Raw genomic sequence first — 21,795 nt, forward strand, 5'->3', positions numbered from 1 at the left:
GGCGGTTCCGATTCGCTCGGCCGAGCCAAGTCCCGGGATCGAAGGCGGAGGAGGGGGAAAGCAAAAGTGTGTGTGGGGGAAACGACCCCTCGCCCCCAAAAAAAGCCACACGAGGGGGAGAAATCGATCGAAGTCGAACTTTTCAGGCCCTCCAAAGGCGATCCGTCCGGTTCCTTTGCAAAGCGTCTCTCCAAGCACCGCCGTGTGAAAAAAAATAAAAAATAAAAATCCAACCGGGGATTAAAATGCAACTTCTATCTCGCGCTGGGGGGGCTTAGGGGAGAAACACACACCCCCCGGACCTTTTTGCAAAAGAAAAGACCCGACAAAGGTTTGCTGCTTTTTTTTGTAAAAAGAAAAGACCCCCATTGCAAAGTCCCTTTTCAAAGCGCATCCTTCTCTCCCCTTCGCATTTTTCTGTTTGTTTGTTGTGTTTATTCTTTGCCTGCTTCCTTTTTTTCCCTTCTCTGGCTGTGCTGTTGTTTTTTTTTCCTCCCCCCCCCTCTTTCTCAAAAAGAAAAGATTCACATAAACTTTCCCCTTGAAGGGGCGGGGCTTCCTCTTCCCCCTCCCCAGGAGGGATGGTCTTTTTTTTTCTTTTTTTTGCAAAGAACAAATCTTTGGGAACATTCCTTGCAAGAGAAACAGAAGAAGGAGCGAGCAGGGGGGGGGGAGGTGGAACGGAAAAGGGGTCAATGTAGATTTGACACACGCACTCACAAACACAGATACAGACACACACAGAGAGAGAGAGAGAGAGAGGCCTAGGCAATGGGTGCAACTTGTGGCTTTCCAGTTTGGCAAAGGCAACGCTTTTGAAAGAGGGGGTTTTAAATGCAAGAATAAATTGCATTTGCTGGATAAGCCTGCATTGGTTTGCGCTGCATTGGATTGCCAAGCATCTGGATTTTTTTTTGATTTATTTTTTTTTGATCTCGTGATCCTGCGGATGCCAACAAAGGTCAGAAGTGTGAAAAATGGCCGTGTCGCTTTTTTTTTTTTTTCATGGTTGTTGCAACATTCGATCTCTAAATAAACTCTTCTGAAGTCCAGAACTAACCCTGTACTGGAGATCAGTGTGTATCAACCTTTGAATATGTGTGTGGACTTCAACTCCCAGAATTCTCCAGCCGGCATATAGATTTACATACAAACACACAGACACACACACACACAAGCCTAAGCAATGGATGCAACTTGTGCCTTTCCAGTGTTCCACCTTGAAACATCAAGAAGCCAAAACGGGGGTTTAAATGCAAAAATAAATTGCATTTGCTGGGTAAGCCTGTATTGGTTTGCGCTGCATTGGATTGCAAGCATCTGGATTTTTTTTTAATCTCCTGATCCTGCGGAAGCCAACAACGATCAGAAGTGTGAAAAATGGCCATAAGTGGGTTGTTGTTTTTTAGGGCCGTTGCAATTTCGATGGCTAAACAAACAGTCCACAACTAGCCCTGTACTCAACCTTTTAAGACAAGGGTCTTCAAGCTTGGCACGTTTAAGACTTGTGGACTTCAACTCCCAGAATTCCTGAGCTAACATGACTGGAGGAGGAATTCTGGGAGTTGAAGTCCACAAGTCTTAAAGCTGTCAAGTTTGAAGACCCCGATCTACAGTATCTACCTTCTATCTCTTATTTCCATCTCCATATCTGTCTGTCTGTCTGTCTGTCTGTCTGTCTGTCTGTCTGTCTGTCTATCTATCTATCTATCTATCTATCTATCTATCTATCTATCTATCTATCTATCTAGTCTGTCTGTCTGTCTGTCTATCTATCTATCTATCTATCTATCTATCTATCTATCTATCTATCTATCTAATCCAAGGGTCTTCCATCTTGGCAAGTTTAAGACTTGTGGACTTCAACTCCCAGGATTCCTGAGCTAACATGACTGGAGGAGGAATTCTGGGAGTTGAAGTCCACAAGTCTTAAATCGGTCAAGTTTGAAGACCCCCCTGGTTTAAAATGTGTGTCGACTTCAACTCCCAGAATTCCCCAGCCAGCATATAGATTTACATACAAACATACAGACACACACACACACACACACCCCTAGGCCTAAGCAATGGATGCAAATTGTGGCTTTCCAGTTTGGCAAAGGCAACACACCTTGAAATGTCGAAGAAGCCAACAGGGTTTAAATGCAAGAATAAATTGCATTTGCTGGATAAGCCTGCCTGTCATTGGTTTGTACAGCAATTTTGCAACTCGTGTACAAACATTTTACAATTTTGTAGATCAGCTACCAAAAGGGATCCCAAGAGAGTTTTCCTCTCCGTCAATCCCAAACGAATTGATCTTAAATTTATAGATTAACAGAGTTGGAAGGGACCTTGTAGGTCATCTAGTTCAACCCCCTGCCCAAGCAGGAGACCCTACACCATTTCTGACAGATGGGAGTCCAGCCTCTTCTTGAAAGCCTCCAGGGATGAAGCTCCCACAACTTCTGAAGGCAACTTCCGTTCCATGGGTTGATTGTTCTCACTGTCAGGAAATTTCTGCTTATTTCCAGGTTGAATCAATCAGAATAGAGCTGGAAGGGACCTTGGAGGTCATCCAGTCCAACCCCCTTGCAGCCAAGTAGGAGACCCTGCCTACACCATTCCTGACAGGTGGCAGTCCAGTCTCTTCTTGAAAACTTCCAGGGATGAAGCTCCCATACCTTCTGAAGGCAACTTCTGAACCATGGGTTGATGGCTCTCACTGGCCGGCGAAAGTAATAAGGTGTGTATGTGTGAGGGGTGTTATTATTTTATTATTATTATTATTTTCATTTTAATTTCTTTTATATTGTGCTTTTACATACTGGTAGCCTCGACTTACGATCACCATTGAACCCCAAATTTATGTTGCTAAGTGAGACATGGGTTAAGTGAGTTCTGCCTTGTATTAGGACCTTTCTTGCCACCGTTGTTAAGCAAATCCCTGCAGTTGTTAAGTTAGTAACACGGTCGTTAAACGAATCTGGCCTCCCCCTTGACTTTGCTCAAAAGGGGATCGCAGGACCTGCCGGGGACATTGCAACCATCATAAATACGATTTCAGTTGCCAAGCATCCAAATGGAGATACTGCAATAGTCGTAAGTGTGAAAAACGGTCATAAGTCACTTTTTTCCTGTGCCGTTGTAACTTCGAACAGTCACTAAATGAACCATTGTGAGTCGAAGACTATCTGTATTAAACCAACAATCAATGTCTGGAATACTCTACCCGACTCTGTGGTTTCTTCCCCAAACCCCAAAAACTTTAACCTTAGACTGTCTACTATTGACCTCACCCCTTTCCTATGAGGTCTGTAGGGGGTGTGCATAAGGGCACCAACGTGCCTACCATCCCTGTCCTATTGTTTCTTTTATTTTTCTTATATGTATCCATGTATTCATAACTATGTTTTTACTTAAACCTATTATCTTGTAAGCAATTGACAAACCAAATAAAATAAATAAATAATAACTACAGAAGTGGCAGGACTCACTGGAGTAAACAACTTCCCCGTTACGTTAGACTTGCAACATGCATAAGTTAATACGTGGTTTTCCTTTTCCTTATTTGTAAAGTTTATGGGCCGCCCATCTTACCTCAAGGAAACAGGTCACCTTCAAGAAGTGAGGGGAGCCGAATGTCAAGTCATAAAACATTTTGTAGACATGTTCTATAGTTGATAACAGAAAGAAGGGGGGGGAGTTTCAAAGAGCAGGCAGCAGTGTGGAATCGAAAGTACATTCCATTCATATTTTTCTTCAAAGACTGATTAGATGACAGAAGCTTCTGCCAGGCAAAAATCTAATTGGAGAGCATGATTGATGACTCTTGGCTATGGAGGTGTTTCGTTGGATGATACACCCAGAGGGGTGGTGGTGGGGAAAGCAGGATCAAGGGTGACAGTGAATTACGTATCTCACCGTCGGCTACGCCCAGGCTAATGCCGGATGTAGAATGTTACCTTCAAATAAATCTTTTTTAGTTTTGGAAGTGTGGCTCGAGGCTCATGATTTAATTGGAGTAACTGCCGGAATCCTGACACCACTGTTATGAAGGGTGAGCGTGGGGGAGAGAAGTGGGATTAGCCCATTTTACAGACAGGAAGACAGAGGTACCCTCGAAGTGGGAAAGGCTGTGAAAACAATACTCGTTGGCTCTTTGAAGTTCTTCCCTCCTCGAAACTTCCTCCAACCAGGCCAGATTTTCTCCCAGGAGGCCGCATCTTGTGTCAAGAGGACTTCCCAGCAGAGCTGCAAAAGGGTCTGCTCCTTAAAAGAGAGATTCTTCCCATTGGAATAGAGTAGAACCACAGAGTTGGAAGGGACATTGGAGGTCTTCTAGACCAGGTGTCGCCAACCTTTTGGACCTCAGGGACCACCAAACTCACAATTTTAGATCCCAGGGACCACTAACTGGTTCTGTGGGCGTGTCCTAATTTGTGGGTGTGGCTTGGTGGTCATGTGACTGGCTGGGCATGGCTTGTGTGTAAATATTATAAATATTTATATAAATATTGAATTTTTATTAAAAAAAAAGAGCAACTTTTACTCAAAATGAGGCAAAGCAGGCAGGCAGATTGAGTTGCTCACAGAATCACAGATTCATTCAGAGATCTATCTATCTGCCATCGGCTAGCTCAGTCTGTCACGTAAAATTTGCTTGCAAGCAAACTCACAAAATTAACTCACAACACACCATGCATGTAAATATTGATATTTTTTTATTAAAAAGAGCAACGTTTACCCAAAATCAGGCAAAGCAGGCAGGCAGATTGAGTTGCTCACAGAATCATTCAGTGATCTATCTATCTGCCATCGGCTAGTTCAGTCTCTCAAATTTGCTTGCCCTGAGTCTGCACTGGATTTGCTTGCAAGCAAACCTTCAGTCCTAAGGGAGGTTCGGCTGTGCTGAGCTGAAGATCTAAAGACTAGCTAGAAAGCAAGAAACCTAACCATTTCCTGCTTCCTAGCTAATCTAAATCTCCCGGCACAGCAGAACAGAGATGATGGTCGGAAAAAGGAAAATAGCAATTTAGCAGCAAGTTTGCCGGGTAAGGAGTGAGTGGGGGGAGGGTTTCCGCGGGCCATGTGGGCGGCGCAGCCTTGTGTTTCTGCACAGCCTGGATTAATTGCTTTGGGGGTTGCTCAGGGGTGAGATTTCTCTGCGGCCCACCAAAATTTTCTCACGCCCACCAGTGGGCGCCCCACCGGTTGGCGACCGCTGTTCTAGACTAACCCCCTGCTTAGGCAGGAAACCCTACACCACATCAGACAAAAATGGTTATCCAATCTTTTCTGAAAAACCTTTTTTTTTTCAATTAGTGAATTGAATCTAATACACAATAATTTCCCTCCCTCTGTCCTTCTCCTTCTCTTACGTTCACCATTTTCCTTCCTTCCTACCTCCCTGCCTGCTTTTTCTCTTCTTCCTCCCCCTTCCTCCTCCTCTCTCTTCTCCCTTCTTTTCTTCCGCTTTCTCTCCCTTTCTTCTTCCTTCCTTCCTTCTGGTTTTCCTGCCTTCTTTTCCCCTTCTTCCTCCTCTTCTTTCGTCTTCTTCTTCTTCTTCCTGTTTCTCTCCCTCCTTTCCCTTTTTCTTCCTTGTTTCTGATCCTCCTACCTGCCTTCCTCCTACCCCTCCCCTTTCTCTTCCTCCTCTTTCCCTCTCTCCCTCCTTCCCTCTTTTCCTTTTGCTTCCTTGCTTCTTTGTTTCTGGTCTTCCTGCCTGCCTGCCTTCCTCCTCCCCCCCCTTCTCCTTTCCCTCCCTCTTTCAAACACCTTTTCCACCCCTGCCGTTCCCTTCCCTCGCTCTTCCCTCTGCTTTCCCCTCGTGCCAATGCTTTAGTTAGTCAAGGCAGGGGAGGGGACCCAGTTGGTACCTGGTGGTTCTCATAGTTGTGATCTGTTGCCTTCCTTGCTTTGTTTCCTCGTTCTGGGGTCAATTGACATTTGGGGGTTTGGGGTTTTTCTGAACGCTAGCTCACCAGGAGCGTGCAGGTGTGTACTCCATAAAATAAATCGGTAATGCCAACGCCACTTGGTAACTTGCTCTGTTCCAGGCAAAAGGTTGATCTTAAGGAAATGCAGATACTCCAGATAGGAAGCCTTGTTGTTTCCTTGTTTGCACCAGTCAGTGCAATGAAGCGTTTAGGCTCCACAAACCACAACTAAAATGACAGTTGTTCCCGCCGTAAGAACTTCATCGCGGTTCACTTATGATTCAGTATATTATGCAAAAGGGGCAGGATATAATTGAGGCACAACACACTGGGCTAAACCCCAAGAAACAGAAAGAAAACAATCTTCACCCTGGCAGGTTAACAGAATAACAGAGCTGGAAGGGAATTCTGGAGGTCATCTAGTCACACACACACACCCCTCAAGCAGGAAACCCTATACCGATTTCGGACAAACAGCTGTCAAATCTCTTCTTAAAAACCTCCAGTGATAAGAGCAATCACAACTTCTGGGGTGAGGTTGTCCGAATGCAACCATTTAGCCAGCCTGATGTAGCAGAGGTAGTCCTCCACTTACAACCGGTGATTTAGAGACTGTTTGAAATTATGACCTATCTGGAAACAGGGACTTACAACTTGGAACCCAAACCCAGAGAATCACACGATTACACTTTTGTGGGCTTGGCAATGGGACCATGTTTATAGCTGTTGGTTCCGTCCTGTATGCCATTTAGCATACATTCAAAGTGACAATAAAGTTATTCTATTCTGTTCTGTTCTGTTCTCTTCTATTCCATTCTATTCTATTCTTATTGTATTCTATTCTTATCCTTAATATTCTTATTCTATTCTATTCTTATCCTTAATATTCTTATTTATTCTATTCTGTTCCTATTCTATTCTTATCCTTAATATTCTTATTCTATTCTATTCTATTCTATTCTATTCTATTCTATTCTATTCTAATCCTTAATATTCTTATTCTATTCTTATCCTTAATATTCTTATTCTATTCTATTCTTATTCTATTCTATTCTGTTATTATCCTTAATATTCTTATTCTATTCTTTACTTATTCTATTCTATTCTATTCCATTCTATTCTATTCTTTTCTATTCTATTCTATGCTTATCCTTAATATTCCTATTCTATTCCTTATTCTATTCTATTCTTATTCTATTCTATTCTTATCCTTAATATTCTTATTCTATTCTATTCTTATTCTATTCTATTCTGTTCTTATCCTTAATATTCTTATTCTATTCTTATTTATTCTATTCTTATCCTTAATATTCTTATTCTATTCTATTCTATTCTTATTCTATTCTATTCTTATTCTATTCTATTCCTTATTCTATTCTATTCTTATTCTATTCTATTCTTATCCTTAATATTCTTATTCTATTCTATTCTATTCTTATCCTTAATATTCTTATTCTATTCTATTCTTATTCTATTCTATTCTTATTCTATTCTTATCCTTAATATTCTTCTATTCTATTCTTCATCCAATATCTATTCTATTCTATTCTTTTCTATTCTATTCTATTCTATTCTATTCTATTCTATTCTATTCTATTCTATTCTTATCCTTAATATTCTTATTCTATTCTTATTTATTCTATTCTTATCCTTAATATTCTTATTCTATTCTTATTCTATTCTATTCTTATCCTTAATATTCTTATTCCTATTCTATTCTATTCTATTCTATTCTATTCTATTCTATTCTATTCTATTCTATTCTATTCTATTCTATTCTTATCCTTAATATTCTTATTCTATTCTATTCTATTCTATTCTATTCTATTCTATTCTATTCTATTCTATTCTATTCTTATCCTTAATATTTTTATCCTATTCTATTCTTATCCTTAATATCCTTATTCTATTCTATTCATCCAATATCTATTCTACCCTGTTTCTCCAACAATACGGCCTCCCCCAATAGGAAGTCCCAGCATGTTTTATAGACATGAAATGAAATTAAGCCCCTCCCCCAAATTTAGGCCTATATTTCGAAATGGGGGGAATGGTGGGGAGCTTGCCATTAGGAAGTACTTTTGTTGCACACCCGGATATGGTGCTGCCTGCGTTGACCCTGATATGAAGTGCCCACCAAGCGCCAGGTCTTCCAAGCCATCGCGCCCACCCACCTGAAGATGCAGGGGGAATTCTGTTCTTATCCTTAATATTCTTATTCTATTCTATTCTTATTCTTAATATCCTTATTCTATTCTATTCATCCAATATCTATTCTATTTCTATTTCTATTGTTATTCTATTCTATTGATACATAATCATGTTTTATAATGGTTTTACTAAAACCCAGCACGTATTTCCAGTTTTCAGCAAAACCACACCACACCACACCAAAACAATGCGTTTGCATAACAATCATGGTGTTTGTCCCAAAGGTGTTTTTTCAAGAGACAACTGGACTTTCTGGGTTTTTTTTTCTTTGAAGACGTTTTGCTTCTCATCCAAGAAGCTTCTTCAACTCTGACTGGATGGTGGGGAAAGGAAGGATATAAACCCAAAGCAAGGAGTATAAATCCTTCCCTTCCGCACCATCCAGTCAGAGCTGAAGAAGCTTCTTGGATGAGAAGCAAAACGTCTTCAAAAGGAAAACCAGAAAGTCCAGTTGCCTCCTGGAAAAAAAAAACCAAGCACCTTTGGGACAACCACAACCTGAATGACGGAGAATCTTCACCCACAATCGTGATGTTTGCTTAACAACCACCACAAAAATTATCATAAAAATCACATGACCGACCATTTTACGACCGTTACGGCCTACAACCGTAATGATCAGGTCATTATTCGAGGTCTGGTGAAAAGTGGTGGATTAGGAACTGGGAGGTGTGAATTCTAGTCCTTCCTCAGCCATGGATGTGCCTGAGCTCACAATTTATTAATTTGATTTATATTGCCACAAATAGGCGGCAATATCAATCAAATAAATAAACAAGTAATTTTTCAACCAAGCTGTAACAGCAACGCATGTGTGCATACTGTAAACACACAACACAGTTGCGCTATGCTTCAGGAGCTGCTTAATTATTATAGTCTGAAACGGCCCTTTTCTCAGGACGCAGTTTAGTTACAGAATAACCCACGTAGGCCTCCCGCAAAGGAGGCGAAAACTCTGCTTTTAATCAGTCACCCATTCACAAGGCTGAGTGTTGCTGGGAATTTTCAGATTCCCTCCCCTGCCCCTTCAAAATGCTTTGCAGGCATCCTCAGGGCTGCTCTTCCGAGGCAGAGATGACAAGAGAGTAACAGAGTTGGAAGGGACCTTGGAGGTCTTCTAGTCCAACCCCCTGCCTAGGCAGGAAACCCTGTAGACCATTTCAAACCAATGGTTGTCCAGTCTCTTCTTAAAAGCATCCAGTGTTGGAGCATTCACAACTTCTGGAGGCAAGCTGTTCTCACTGTCAGGAAATTTTGCCTTAGTTCTATGTCTGAAATTGTATAGAATTTCCTGCCTAAGCAGGGGGTTGGACTAGAAGACCTCCAAGGTCCCTTCCAACTCTGATTCTATTCTATTCTATTCTATTCTATTCTATTCTATTCTATATCCTATTCTATTCTCTCCTGTTCTATTCTATATTCCATTCCATTCCATATTCTCTTCTCTTCCATATTCTCTCCTCTCTTCTTCTTTTCTATTCCATCTTCGCTCTTCTCTTCTCATTTGTTCTCTCGATGAGTTTCCATCCATTATTCCTTGTCTGGCCTACAGAAAATAGCTTGACCCCTTCCCTTCTATGGCAGCCCCTCAAATATTGGAAGACCCTATCATGTCACCCCAGGTCCTTCTCTTTATTAGATGAGCCAGACATATCCAGTTCCTGCAACTGTGCATTGTATGTTTTAAGCCTCCAGTCCCCTCATCATCCTGGTTGCTCTTCTCTGCACTTTTTCTAGAGTCTCAACCTCTTTTTTACATCTCTTCTTTGTGGCAAGCTCGGAGATATTGGAAGATTGCTATCATGTCCCCCCCATCCTTCTTTTCCTTAAACCAGGCATATCCTCTGTCCATCCATGGTTGGCTCAGATGTCTTTCTTTCTTTCTTTCTTTCTTTCTTTCTTTCTTTCTTTCTTTCTTTCTTTCTTTCTTTCTTTCTTTCTTTCTTTCTTTCTTTCTTTCTTTCTTTCCTTCCTTCCTTCCTTTCTTTCTTTCCTTTCTCTTTCTTTCCTTCTTCTTTCTTTCTTTCCTTTCTTTCTCTCATCTTTCTCTTTCTTTCTCTCTCTCTCTCTCTCTTTCTTTCTTTCGCTTTGGAGAATAGCTTGACCCCCTTCTCTCTGTAGCAGCCCCTCCCTCAAATATTGGAAGTCTGCTATCCTGTCTCCCCTGGTCTTTCTCTTCCCTAGACTAGCCAGGCCCCGTTCCTGCAACCGTTCGTTGCATGTTTTAGCCTCCAGTCACCTCATCATCCTGGTTGCTCTTCTATGTACTTTTTCCAGAGTTCCAACATCTTTTTTGTAGTGTGGTGACCAAAACTGGATGCAGTACTCTAGGTGTGGCCTTACTAAGGCTTTATAAAATGAATTTGCTTGGTTCTTCTCAAAGATTTCCTGTTCTGGTTGATAAGGTTGTTCAGGAAGTTGTTCCTTGATAAACTTTTCTCAAACTTTTATGACTCACTCTGGGAATTGGCTGTGCTTTTGCAGAGCTGTTTGTGAGTTAGATGGCGCTGCACGGCCACAAAAAAAATTTTTTTTTTTTTCCAAATGAACAGGCACAAAATCTTTTGAGCTTTCCATGCTGCAACATTCCTGCAATTTTTTTTTTTTTACTGGTCTAAGCTGAGAGATGGCAGGGATCGCTTGACTTCCTCCAGCCTCTCAGCGTCTTATTATCCTCAACTCCATTACTGTTTTCCAAATCTGCTGGGCACAAATACAATGCTAGAATAATTACATCTGTAATATAAATAATACCAATGTTTAATACATTTTTTTTTGGGTAATACAAATCTGGGCACAGATACAGTAAAACACCTGGAATGCTTCATTCATTGTTTTTCTATCTCTGTCTAATCTTGTTTCTCTCACTTTCTCTTTTTCTTTCTCTCTCTGTTTCTCCTTCTGTCTTCATTTCTTTCTCTCACTCACTTTTTCTCTCTTTCTCTGTCTCACTCTTTCTGTTTCTCCTTCTGTTTCTTTCTGTCTCTGACTCTTTCTTTCTCTGTCCCTCTTTCATTCTTTCTCTTTCTTTTTGTTTCTCTCTTTCATTCTCTCTCTCTCTCTCTCTCTCTCTCTCTCTCTCTCTCTTCTGCTACCTTCCATCATCAAAATGATCCCAGGGAATTAAATGGTGAGATTCGTTTCCTTTGCATTGATGTACTTTGCTCCCGCTATTTACTTTAGCACACAAGCATATGACTCTGCACACCAAGACACTGGCACACTTTTCTCTTTGTTTCTTTTTTACTTTATGAAGGAATGTAAGAAGTTACACAACGGCAGCTCCCTGCCCCAAAGAGCTCACAATATAACAAAAGATGTCGCAAAGGCTTATTCACTGACGCTGGACCTGTTCACCTAAAACGAGATTGAATAGTTTGTGATTTGACAATTGTGAGAATACTCTTAAGAAACAAAATATAGAAGATGCAAAGGCTCCAATTAGATCTTCAGGGGTTTTTTTTGTTGTTGTTTTTTTGGTAAAGACACCTCCTAAAGAAACGGACCAAAACTTGAAAATACAAAAAAACAGAATTATTTTTTTTAAATGTGGAATGTGTATACTCCTCTTGTGAGTTTGCACAAAAGCCAAACTGAAATATTTATCCTTCTCATTCATTGTTTCTCGGACTTGGCAACTTTAAGACAGGTGAACTTCAACTCCCAGAATTCCCCAGCTATGCTGGCTGCGGAATTCTGGGAGTTGAAGTCCATACTCTTAAAGCTGCCAAGTTTGAAAACAACTATTCTAATTCAAATGAGTGAGAAATAAAAGGAAATTAACAGCGTGCTTGGAAGATCTGCATACCACAATTACAAAAAAAATGTAGAAAAGCACTGCAACTCAACAACAACAATACACACACACACATTTTGCATCAAGGCCACTGGCCACAAGAAGCACAACGCTGACAACTGAAAGGAAGAAATTGTATGTGCAAGATCTCAAAAGTAAGGAATAGGAAACAAGGCGTAATAATAATAATTTGTGTTAAAACTCTGGTGTCCTGAGTCATACATTGATGGGATAAATCTCACCCCTGACCCACAAAGGGGGAAAGAAATCTTCTACCAATCAGGGCAATTGACAGAAATGAATATTTCTAGCTCAGGATAGAACTGTAGAGGCTTTGATGCGCTCTGAGTGGTGGGTTTCTTGCAGACATTTCACAACCCAACTAGGTAACATCATCAGTGCGGTCAGTTGCTTTCCTTAAAAAGCCTGTTCCTGGCTCTAGCATCCACTTTGCAGGCTGCTAGGGTTGTAGGAACGAGTTTCCAACTGGTGTGACTGCCCTCTAGGCTGAAATGAAAAATAGCTGCCATTTCACTGCCCAAAATACAACCAATTTATATTTTGTTTAAGGGATGCCATTCATTAAATACCATTTATCAGGTCAGTTTTTTTCTTCTTTCTGTCCTTCCACACCCTGAATCCCAAACCTGCATTCAAGGGATGGCATTTTGCAGACAATATTGTTTTTGGAAACCACTTGAACCCGGTGCCGAGTCCACCAAGGGCCCTGCGTGACTGTACTGGATTCATGCATGATGATCTGAGCCGCCAAGATCTGAGCTTGTGCCGTTTATTTTCAGACATGTTCTGTTTATTTTCTGCATTTCCAAATCCAGGAGGCTCAGGAAGGTGAAGGTAAAACACAAAGCACCCAACAAATATTTAACGTACGCATTAATTATGGCATGGGTAGTCCTCAAGTTACGGCCACCAATTGAGCCCAAAATTGCCGTTTGCCAAACGAGACAGTCGTTCAGTGAATTTTCGCCCTATTGTACAACTTTTCTCACCAGAGTCGTTCAGTGAATCCCTGCAAGTTCTTAAGTGAGTCACACGGTTGTTAAGTGAATCTGGCTTTTCCCCCGTTGAGTTGGCTTGTCAGGAGGTCCCAAAAAGAGATCGCATGACTCCCAGGGACACTGCAACCCATCGTAAATACGAACCAGTTGGCAAGCATCCACATTTTGATCCTACGACCCACGGGGACGCTGCAAACGTACATAAGTGTGAAAAATGGTACCCGCAAGTCGCTTTTTCCAGTGCCGTTGTAACTTTGAACGGTCACTAAATAAGTCAAGGACTCCCTGTAGACGCTAAAACCTCAACGCACAATTTCTTGGAATGGGGAGAGAGATCCAGAGGGGGAAAAAAAGGCGGGCAGGATTGAAGGGGATTAATTCCCAACTCTGCTTCCAAGTCCGGTTTTCAAACTTAAGTGCATAAATAGCATTCTGCTGAGTCAAAATCCTTTTACGGCGGGATACTGGATCTACCCTGGGAAGGTATCCCAAGGATGCATAGAGGACGGAGAACGGTTGTGCAAAAGGGAGCTGCATATTTTTGGATCCTAGAAGCTGCCCCCCAAATGCCTTCTCAAGGGCTCCCCCATAGCTCAAGTCTGCAGCTTTTGAATGGCTGCGATTTCTTCTTAGCTGGGTGGTGGTCCCTTTTAGATCCTGTGTAGTTGATCCCAACTTCCACAAAAGGGTTTTAAAATCCACAAATCTCCCAGCTCGCATGGGGTCGGACACTCGTAAAGCCCACTGGCTAGGGGTGGGATTCTACCAGTTCGCACCTACTCGCTAGAACCGGTTGTTAACATTCTAAGCAGTTCGGAGAACCAGTTATTAGAAGAAATTACTGGGCTAATCCTGTAAGGAAGGCAGGAAGGAAACATTCTGGTGTTGCTTACAGAAACTGCCTCTCCGTTAACCCTTATTAACATTCTGGGCAAGACTAGACTTCCTGTCTCAGGAACTTCTCTGGAGTTTTTTCTCCCTCCTTTGCTGGTACTTTGCTTGTGTGGAGGGACCCTTCAAAGTTACAATGGCACTGAAAAAAGGGACTTATGACCGTTTTTCACACTTACGACTGTTGCAGCATCCCCACAGTCATGAGAGGTCAGGCGAGGAGATGCGTGCCTCGGGGTGAGTGATATTGAGTTAGCCACACCCACCAACTAAGCCACACCCACAGAACCGGTTGTTAAAATATTTGAATCCCACTCCTGCCCCTCTGGAGTCTTTCCATACATTGATGCCCAAGTCTTTAGTCAATCCACAGAACAACGGATGGAAACTAAATCAAGGAGAGACCCAACATAGAACTAAGGAGAAATTTCTTGATGGTGAGAACAATTAACCCGTGGAACAACTTGCCACCAGAAGTCATGGGTGCTCCAACATTGTGAGTTTTTAAGAAAAGACTGAACAGCCATTTGTCTGTAATGCCATAAGGTATCCTGCTTAAGCAGGGGGTTGGACTAGAAGACTTCCAAGGTCCCTTCCGACTCTGTTTATTCCACCATAAAATGCGTCACGGCAGGTCCTTACCTGTACATTTATTAAATTAAAAATGGTGCCGTTGGCACATTTGTCATTTACCAGAATGCCAATAGTTAAGTTTATTCCTGCAGTAAAAGCACTATATTTCTTTTTTTTAAGTCTGCACCTACAAAGGGAGCGATTGGGAAATCCTCTGCCCCTTTTGATTACAAATATTAGCTTGGGATTTTCCTTCCGAGGGCGATCTTTCCCGTGGTTGATAAAAGCAGGCCTTGCGATTCCTGCTTCGAATGTTTCTGCTTGGTCCCCCTTCTGCACCCAATGGGGGGAAATCCGGAAATCTCCTGAGCCCATTGGTCCAATCCATCCCCGTCTCCAACCGATGGAGAGTTATGGCAGCCCAAACCAACAGATGAGAGGGAAGGATGGCCAGGAAAGTATTTACACCGTCGCGTTCGTCGTCTCCGCGAGAAGGGCCCTTCTCAAGGATTGGCATGGCCTCCAGAGCTGGCGCTACAGCTCACCGTGGGCCCTTTCCTTCCACCGGTTGGGGTGCCAAGAGCAGAATAAGCGGGGGTGTGTGTGATGCCAATGGAGAAGAACCCCATCTTCTTCTTCCGGAGGACTCCCGCTACGTCCGTCATCACGAATCGTGCCTCCACTTGGAGCTGACCTTGTCCAGCAAGTGCCGCGTGCTTTCCCGAAACTTCCGCTGGGTGAAGTAGAAGAGAATGGGATCCAGGACGCTGTTCATGCTGGCGAAGGGCCGGGTGCATTTGTAGGCGATGGCGAAGGCCTGGCGGGTGAGGCAGTGCACCTCCGGGAAGGAGCGGACGATCAGGTAGAGGGTCTTGGTCAGGTGGAAGGGGAAGAAGCTGACGGCGAAGACGAGGACCACGATGACAATCATCCGGATGGCCTTGTCTTTCTTCTTGCGGACGGCCAGCCCGATCATCTCGTCCTTCTGGCACAGGATTTTGGTCATGCTACAGTAACACCCCAAGATGGAGAGGAAAGGGATCAGGAAGCCCGTCACCGTCAGGGCGATGCCATAAGGGAAGTAGCCGGCTGAGTTTTCCGGCGTGCTCAAGTCGTAGCACACGGTCCGGTTCCTCTGGGTGCCCGTGGAGGCGTAGAGGAAAGTTGGCACGCATTGCGCCGTCACCACGACCCAAACCAGGGCGCACACCCCCCAGGTGAAGCGCTTGCCCCTTTTCTTGTGCCAGGTGGAGAGCGGGTGGCAGATGCCCAAGTAGCGCTGGACGCTGATGCAGGTGAGGAAGAGGATGCTGCCGTGGAGGTTGGTGTAGAACTGGAAGCGGACGAAGCGGCAGGTAAAATCGCCGAAGGGCCAGTAATCCTTCTGGGAATAGTTGTAGATCAGCAACGGGAGAGAGCAGACGTAAAGGAGGTCGGCCACCGCCAGGTTCAGCATGTAGATCATGGTTCGAGTCAGGACCTTCCGGGACAGCCAGATCTGGACAATGACCACGAAGTTCAAAGGGAACCCCAGCCCCAGGACGACGGAGTAGACCACCGGCAGCAGGATCTGCTTGAACTCTTCATGGTAGGTGCAGGAATCCTTGACGGCAGCCAGCGACGTGTGGTTGTCCATCCCAGGACCTCAGGAGGCGTCCGGCTCCACCACGAGTCACTCACGCAATGCAGGAAACCTGGAGTTAAGGACAAAGGGTGGTTAGACGTGTTTCTTCCCTTGGCTTTCTTTCTTTTTTCTTTCTTTCTTTTTTTTTTTAAAAATTAGTTTGTAATGGAAAATGCAAAAAAATGCAAAAGAAGATTGGAGGAAAAGGAGGGAGGGGAAAAGTGTAGGGCAAAAGGAAAAGAAGAAAGAAAAAGTACTGGCTTCCAACTTCCCTTTGGCGCCGTAGAGTAAGATAAGAGCATCAAATCTCAGGTTTTCACTTTTACGGAATAATTAGAATAGAATGCAATGGAATAAGAATAGAATAGAATAGAATTAGAATTAGAATAGAATAGAATAGAACAGTATAGAATAGAATAGAATAGAATAGAATAGAATAGAATAGAATAGGAGAGAATAGAGTAGAATAGAATAGAATAGAATAGAATAGAAGAGAAGAGAAGAGAAGAGAATAGAAGAAAATAGAAGAGAATAGAATAGACTAGGAATAGAATAGAATAGGAGAGTAGAATAGAATAGAATAGAATAGAATAGAATAGAATAGAATAGAATAGAATAGAATAGAATAGAATAGAATAGAATAGAATAGAATAGGATAGAAGAATAGAATAGAATAATAGAATAGAATAGAATAGAATAGAATAGAATAGAATAGAACAGAATAGAATAGAATAACCCTTGGTTGAGACCCTAGTTAGCTAAACTTGGCAACTTTAAAACTTGTGGACTTCAACTCCCAGAATTCCTCAGGCAGCCCATAGCTGTAAACTTTTTTTTTATATCAATGAACATCAGAAATTGTGGCTTGTTATGATCTCTGTTGGCCAGGAGATGGCAGTTTCGCCCCAGTCAGGAGAAAGAGAGGGGTAGGGAGGGAGGGAAAAGGAAGGAAGGGAGGGAGGAAAGGAGATAAAGAAGGGAGGGGAAAGGGAAGGAAGAAAGAACGGAAGAAGGGAAATAAGTAAATAGAAGAAGGGAGGGACGGAGGAGCGATCGGGAACAAGGAAGAAAGCAAAGATGGTAACAGATGAGGGAGGGAGGGAAAGGAAAGGAAAGGAAAGTGCAAGTGGAAGGAAGGAAGGAAGGAAGGAAGGAAGGAAGGAAGGAAGGAAGGAAGGAAGGAAGGAAGGAAGGAAGGAAGGAAGGAAGGAAGGAAGGAAGTTAAAATCTGAGGGAAAGAGGAAAATAAGAAAGGCTGGAAAGAAACAAATTAGGAAGAAAGAAGGTAGAAACGAAGTAGAAAAGAGGGAAGGAAAAGTGTGTGTCTGTGTGTGTACACACACACACATATACACATACATACATACATACACACATACATATAAAATACAGAACAAAAAAAATGCAAAGTAAAATGAACCAAATTTCTGTTTAGCATGCAAACAATTCATTGCCAGGCAATAGGAACATTTCAATAATATAAGGCGTCTTCTCAAGTTCATTGTTTGACAATGCAAAATAGGAAATCTTTGTTTTATTCTATTATTCTCTAAGGAACGGGGAGGAGTTATTGTTTACAAAGAGATCAGACCAGTCCTTTCAGCGTGAAAAATCATGGGCAAGTTTCAACATACCCGCATCATGTAAAATGGAAATTTAAGTCCACAGTAACAAGCAAACAGAGAGAAGGAACAAGCAGAGAGAGTGACAGACAGATCAAGAGATTTATGAGCTGTCGAAAGTTCCCTATGCATTCCCTAGAACAGAAGTGGGAAATTATGGCCCTTTTATGACTTGTGGACTTCATCTCCCAGAATCCCTGAGCCAGCATGGGGAAATTATAGCCCTTTTCACGATTCCTGGACTTCAACTCCCAGAATTCCTCAGCCTGAGCATGGCTGGCTCAAGAATTTTATTTGTTTTTATTTTTTATTTATTTATTTTGATTTGTCAATCGCTTACAAGATAATAGGTTTAAGTATATACATAGTTATGAATACATGAGATGGATACTTATAAGAAAAATAAAAGAAACAATAGGACAGGGACGGTAGGCACGATTGGTGCGCTTATGCACGCCCCCTACAGGCCTCTTAGGAAAGGGGTGAGGTCAATAGTAGACAGTCTAAGCAAGGTTAAAGTTTTTGGGGTTTGGGGAAGAAACCACAGAGTCAGGTAGAGTATTCCAGACATTGACCACTCTGTGGCTGAAGTTGTATTTTCTGCAATCAAGTTTGGTCCGATTAACCTTGAGTTTGTATCTATTGTGTGCTCTTGTGTTGTTATGGTTGAAGCTGAAGTATTCATTGACAGGTAAGTCATTGCAATGTATGATTTTATATACTATACTTAGATCGGACCGAAGGCGGCGTAGTTCTAGGTTTTCTAGGTCTAGAATTTCAAGTCTGGTGGCATAAGGTATCCTGCAACGAGTAGAGGAGTGGAGAACTCTTGTGAGTGGTCAATGTCTGGAATACTCTACCCGACTCTGTAGTTTCTTCCCCAAACCCCAAAAACTTTAACCTTAGACTGTCTACTATTGACCTCACCCCTTTCCTAAGAGGCCTGTAGGGGGCGTGCATAAGCGCACCAACGTGCCTACCGTCCCTGTCCTATTGTTTCTCTTATTCTTTTATTTTTCTTATATGTATCCATTTCATGTATTCACAACTAAGTATACATTTATACTTATTATCTTGTAAACAATTGGCAAATCAAATAAATAAATAAATAAATAAATAAAAATAAATAAATAATTCTGGACTTTCTCAACTGTGCTAATATCAGATACGTAATGTGAATTCTGGGGGTTGAAGTCCACAAGTCATTAAAGGGCCACAGTTCACCTCGAGCAAAACAGATTGCAAAACTTTTAAGGGTGACTTTCTGTCAGTTCCATAAATCACCTCTTTTATAGGCTTCTGCCTATAAAATGCCATCAAGAAAGAATACATCTTTTCTCTCCGGACAATGATGAAAAAGGGTGTATTTGAAGGAACTCATAAAAACAGAGCTGCCATTCCAAAGATTTGAGGCCCAGGACACAAGAATGTGTATTTCTCAAGAATTCAGCTTCTTTTACTTATTTTATTTTTGTTTTATTTGTTATCGCCCTTCATTGTTTATTTTTAAAAAAACTCATGGCATTGAACATACATAATACTCCTCCCTCCCAATTTCCACACAACAACCCTTTGAGGTAGGTTGGGCAGAGGAGGTACTAGCCCAGGCTCACTCAGCTGGTTTTCATGCCTAAGGCAGGACTCGAACTCACCATCGCCTAGTGATTGGCCCAAAGTCACCCAGCTGGCTTTCATGCCTACAGTGAAACCAGAACTCACCATCTCCTTGACTTACAACGGTTCCTAGTGACTTAATGACCAGAATAGTGACCGTTTAAAGTTACAACAGTGTTGAAAAAAGTGATGTATGATCCATCTCACGTCACAACAAAAATTGGGGGCTCCCTTGTAGCCGTAAGTCAAGGACTGCCTGGGTATCCTCTCACACATGCAACCCAACTTCCTTTGCCCGATTCCTGCCTTAATCCATTTTTGTGGGTTCCAACAATCTACTTCCCTTCAAACAAACAGAACAAGCTGTGTTTGCACAGGGTGCCAAGCACAACCCACAACCCTGCAAACATGACACCCTAAACAAGAAGCAAAGCTGGAAAATGTAAACATGCAGCTGTTGGTTTTTTTAGTTTAGTTTACTCTATTGTCATTGCACCTCATATAACGAAATTAAATACCATCTTCAGTGTACAATTGATGACTATGAAAATAAACACAAACACGCATCCCTCACACTCCACACCCCTGATATTGCATTATACAGTAGAATGCAACAGAGTTCCTGCCCTGGGATAGAAGCTGTTTTTCGGCCTATTTGTCCTTGTTTTTATTATTCTCCTGTACCGTCTGCCAGAGGGTAATAGTTCAAAAAAAGAAGAAAATAAGGGTGCCCAGGATGAGATGGACCTTTTTTTCCTTCACTTTTGTGCAAAGTCAGAGAGTCCAGCACAGGCGAGGAATGCTACCGGTTCGCCCCGGTTCGAGCGAACTGGTTGCTAATTTTACGGCTGGTTCAGCGAACCGGCAAATCCCACCCCTGGCTGGCCCCGCGCACCCGGCCCCTCCCCTATCAGGATTCCCCACATGGCCCATGGTGAATGGCGGATAAGTGCGCAGTGGCTTGGGGAGGCGAAAAACGGGCCTCCTGGAGGCTCCAGAAGGTCGGAAACTGACCCATTTCAGGCCTCCAGAGAGCCTCCAGAGCCCGGGGAGGGTGAAAACGGTCCCCCCACCGTGGTGCAGGAGGCCGACTAGGCCATGCCCCCCACCATGGTCACGCCCACCCAGCCACCGGGTAGAGAAACTGTTGCTAAAATTTTTGAAGCCGCCCCACCCCGGGTCCAGAAATACAGAATTGAAGATGTCACACTTTACTTTACTTTACTTTACTTTACTTTACTTTTTTACTTTACTTTACTTTACTTTACTTTACTTTACTTTACTTTACTTTACTTTTTTTTACTTTACTTTACTTTACTTTACTTTACTTTACTTTACTTTACTTTACTTTACTTTACTTTACTTTACTTTACTTCTTTACTTTACTTTACTTTACTTTACTTTACTTTACTTTACTTTACTTTACTTTACTTCTACTTTACTTTACTTTACTTTACTTTACTTTACTTTACTTTACTTTACTTTACTTTACTTCTTTACTTTACTTTACTTTACTTTACTTTACTTTACTTTACTTTACTTTACTTTACTTACTTTACTCTTTACTTTACTTTACTTTACTTTACTTTACTTTACTTTACTTTTTGCTTTACTTTACTTTACTTTTTACTTTACTTTACTTTACTTTACTTTACTTTACTTTACTTTACTTTACTTTACTTCTTTACTTTACTTTACTTTACTTTACTTTACTTTACTTTACTTTACTTTACTTTACTTTACTTTACTTTACTTTACTTACTTTACTTTACTTTACTTTACTTTACTTTACTTTACTTTACTTTACTTTTTTTACTTTACTTTACTTTACTTTTACTTTACTTTTTTACTTTACTTTCTTTACTTTTTAACTTTACTTGTCATTGCACTTGCATTGCAGCGAAATCAAGCACCATCTTCAGTGCATATCGTGACCATGAAAACAAACACAAACACACATCCTTCACACTCCACACACTGAATGGAAAACCCCTAATATTGCATTAATGTTGCACTGTACAGTAGAATTCAACAGAGCTACTGCCCTGGGTAGAAGCTGTTTTTCAGCCTATTTGTCCTTGCTTTTATTATTGTCCTGTACCGTCTGCCAGATGGTAATAGTTAAAAAAAAAAGGGGGTGCCCAGGATGAGATGGATCTTTGAGGATGTTTTGAACTCTCTTAAGGCAGCGGGAGCTATGAAGCTCTTCCAAAGAGGGGAGAAGACAACCAAGGATCTTCTGGGCAATGATGTTAACCCTCTGGAGTGCCATCACGGTGAGGAATCTGCCCCTGTGCAATTGGCAAACCCTACACAGGTGTGCAGGAAGTTAAGATACTCTCTATGGTGCAGCGGTAGAAGGTCACCAGCAGTTTTTCATTCAGTTGTTGTTTCCTGAGAAGCCTCAGGTAGTCTAATCTCTGCTGGGCCCTTTTGACCAGGGCTGCAATGTGAGCCCCTCCAGGCCAGGTCCTCTTTTATGATAACACCCAGAAACTTAAAACTGGCCACTTGCTCCACTCGGTCT

General features: G+C 42.0%; 1 protein-coding gene and 1 long non-coding RNA gene across 2 annotated transcripts in view; one reads left to right on the forward strand and one right to left on the reverse strand.

Annotated features, from left to right (window-relative positions):
* The first annotated feature begins 1,222 nt into the window (after nt 1–1,222).
* Nucleotides 1,223–3,144, forward strand: LOC148130341 (uncharacterized). Its single transcript, XR_015749959.1, has 2 exons — nt 1,223–2,729; nt 2,814–3,144. It is a non-coding gene; the product is annotated as an uncharacterized LOC148130341 (long non-coding RNA).
* Nucleotides 3,145–11,353: 8,209 nt separating this feature from the next.
* Nucleotides 11,354–21,795, reverse strand: part of P2RY6 (pyrimidinergic receptor P2Y6) — a 48,782-nt gene continuing 38,340 nt past the window's right edge. The window contains exon 2 of the mRNA XM_087965937.1: nt 11,354–16,102. Within this exon, the coding sequence (XP_087822063.1) occupies nt 15,073–16,044 (972 nt within the window). The 5' untranslated portion in view covers nt 16,045–16,102 and the 3' untranslated portion in view covers nt 11,354–15,072. The remainder of the gene's footprint in view (nt 16,103–21,795) is intronic.

The sequence above is a fragment of the Notechis scutatus genome, chromosome 5, assembly GCF_049901735.1.
Source record: "Notechis scutatus isolate UNSWTSFEM ecotype Mainland chromosome 5, rNotScu1.2, whole genome shotgun sequence".
Classification (NCBI taxonomy): domain Eukaryota; kingdom Metazoa; phylum Chordata; class Lepidosauria; order Squamata; family Elapidae; genus Notechis; species Notechis scutatus.